This window comes from Geospiza fortis, unplaced genomic scaffold (genome assembly GCF_000277835.1).
Source record: "Geospiza fortis unplaced genomic scaffold, GeoFor_1.0 scaffold23, whole genome shotgun sequence".
NCBI lineage: Eukaryota > Metazoa > Chordata > Aves > Passeriformes > Thraupidae > Geospiza > Geospiza fortis.
In genome coordinates, this window is record NW_005054303.1 from 11,428,117 (window position 1) to 11,430,013 (window position 1,897).

At 42.0% G+C, this 1,897-nt stretch overlaps 1 protein-coding gene across 1 annotated transcript in view; it reads left to right on the forward strand.

Moving 5' to 3' along the window:
- Positions 1–1,235: 1,235 nt before the first annotated feature.
- DHRS7 (dehydrogenase/reductase 7) overlaps positions 1,236–1,897 on the forward strand; it is a 21,687-nt gene continuing 21,025 nt past the window's right edge. The window contains exon 1 of the mRNA XM_014311826.2: positions 1,236–1,269. Within this exon, the coding sequence (XP_014167301.2) occupies positions 1,236–1,269 (34 nt within the window). The remainder of the gene's footprint in view (positions 1,270–1,897) is intronic.

A 1,897-nucleotide genomic window follows, 5' to 3' on the forward strand; every position in this document is an offset into this window, starting at 1 on the left:
ATGTGTTTGCTGAACTCCAAAGTGCCATCTGCATCAGCCATGGGGCAAAGTGCAGCAGAGCTGTCGCTCCTGCTTCTGATGTTCAGGTTGACTTTGGTTGACTTTTAAAAGCTGTTAGCAGTGATGGCCTCTTCAGAAAGTGAAAATTAGCTTCTCGTGTGGAAACTAAGTTCAGGCATTACATGGAGAAAATTTTTTTTGGTCTTCCTTGGAAATTAAGGTGTTGGTCAAATCCACGGGCTCCATTATGATGTGATCCTTTCAGAATTCATAGAATAGACTTGAATAAAAAAATCCTTAAGACTTTTTCCAACAATTCCCTAAGAATTCTCCCAACCTAGCTTTGGGAGACTTCCAGGGATGGAGCAGCCACAGCTTCTCTGGGTAACCTTAAGATGTGCTTACCTATCATTAAGATAATACTAATGAGATGAGTGTATTTACTTTTTATAAGTTGTTAAACAGCAAGAATGGACATTACCTTGTAAAGACCTTGTTTTAAGTTTTCCAAGTGCTCTTCTTCTGAAGCTCAGGTTGACACCAAACAGGAACTTCATGCCTGTCTCTGGGCAGGACATAAAATCCCCACTGATGGAGACTGTGTGAGTGTACAAATGCACAAAACCTCCCTGACTTAACCTTTTTTTTTTTTAGCAAGAGAAATATATTTTACTCAGCTTTGTTGTGAAAGAAAGGTTGAAGCACAGAGTTAACACAATAAATTCTCACCACTAACCAATCACAAGATGCTTCTGAACTTCTCCTACTCATCTTTTCTGTGCTCAGCCCCAGCTGCTGCATTCCTGTGTCTTTGGGGATAGCTGGGAAAACCCTCACTGGAAATGCACTGTGCAGCTGCAGTTTACATCCTTTTCCAGGTTTATACTGCATGTTTGGGTGTGTTGTGGCACAAAGATCCACAATTGTGTGTGCACCCCCTGCATTTAGCACAAGTAGGAAATGAGACCCAGAAAACAGTTTAATTACTTGCTATTTATTTATATTATTTGCATTCTCTATGACATTAAGGTTCCATTACATTGTGCATTGCATTAACACAAGATAGTTTTTAACTCAGTAAAACAGGAGAAAACAGGGGAATATAAAGAATAGCTGTTACCTGTAACTGTGTAACTGTGAACATTCATAGTTCTGTGACTTCCTTTATAACCTTCAGAGGTCTGTTTCTATTCTGAACTACCATAACCATTTAATTTGCACTTATTAGTTTGGACATGGTTGATGACTGGGGCTATTTACAGAAACAAAGTATGCTGATGGTGTATTTTTGTTTTCTGTCACATTTCCCTTGTTGTATTAATTAAGTTTGGACTGATTTGCTGAAAAATCAGTAGGAGCCCAAAGGTTCAAAGGTAGACCATGGCTGTGTTTTGCCTCAAAAAGCTGTAATGCAAATTTTATGGTAATTCAGGAGGTGATTCATGAAATCTTTGCTCACTGGTGGAGCTGGAACAGACTGAGCAGCTGTGTGTGGTGAAGAGCCATCCTGTGCTGCATCTGCTGACAGATCAGGGGCCTGAGCCTGGCAGATTTTGGGAACAGGAGGTATGTCCTGTCCTACATAAGCTCTGCATGCATTTGTGTCATATCTGGTGAGGAGCCAGGAATTACTGTGGGTTACCCTTTTCACAGAATCATAGAACAGTTTGGGTTGAAAGAGACCTCACAGATCATCTTGTTCCAGCCCTGCTGCCATGAGCAGGGACATCTTCCACTATCCCAGGTTCTCCAGGCCCCATACAACCCGGCCTGGAACACTGCCAGGCACAGGGAAGCCACAGCTGCTCTGGGCACCCTGTGCCAGGGTCTCACCAACCTCACAGGGAATAATTTCTTCCTAATACCAAATCCAAACCTACCCTCCTTTAGCTTAAGG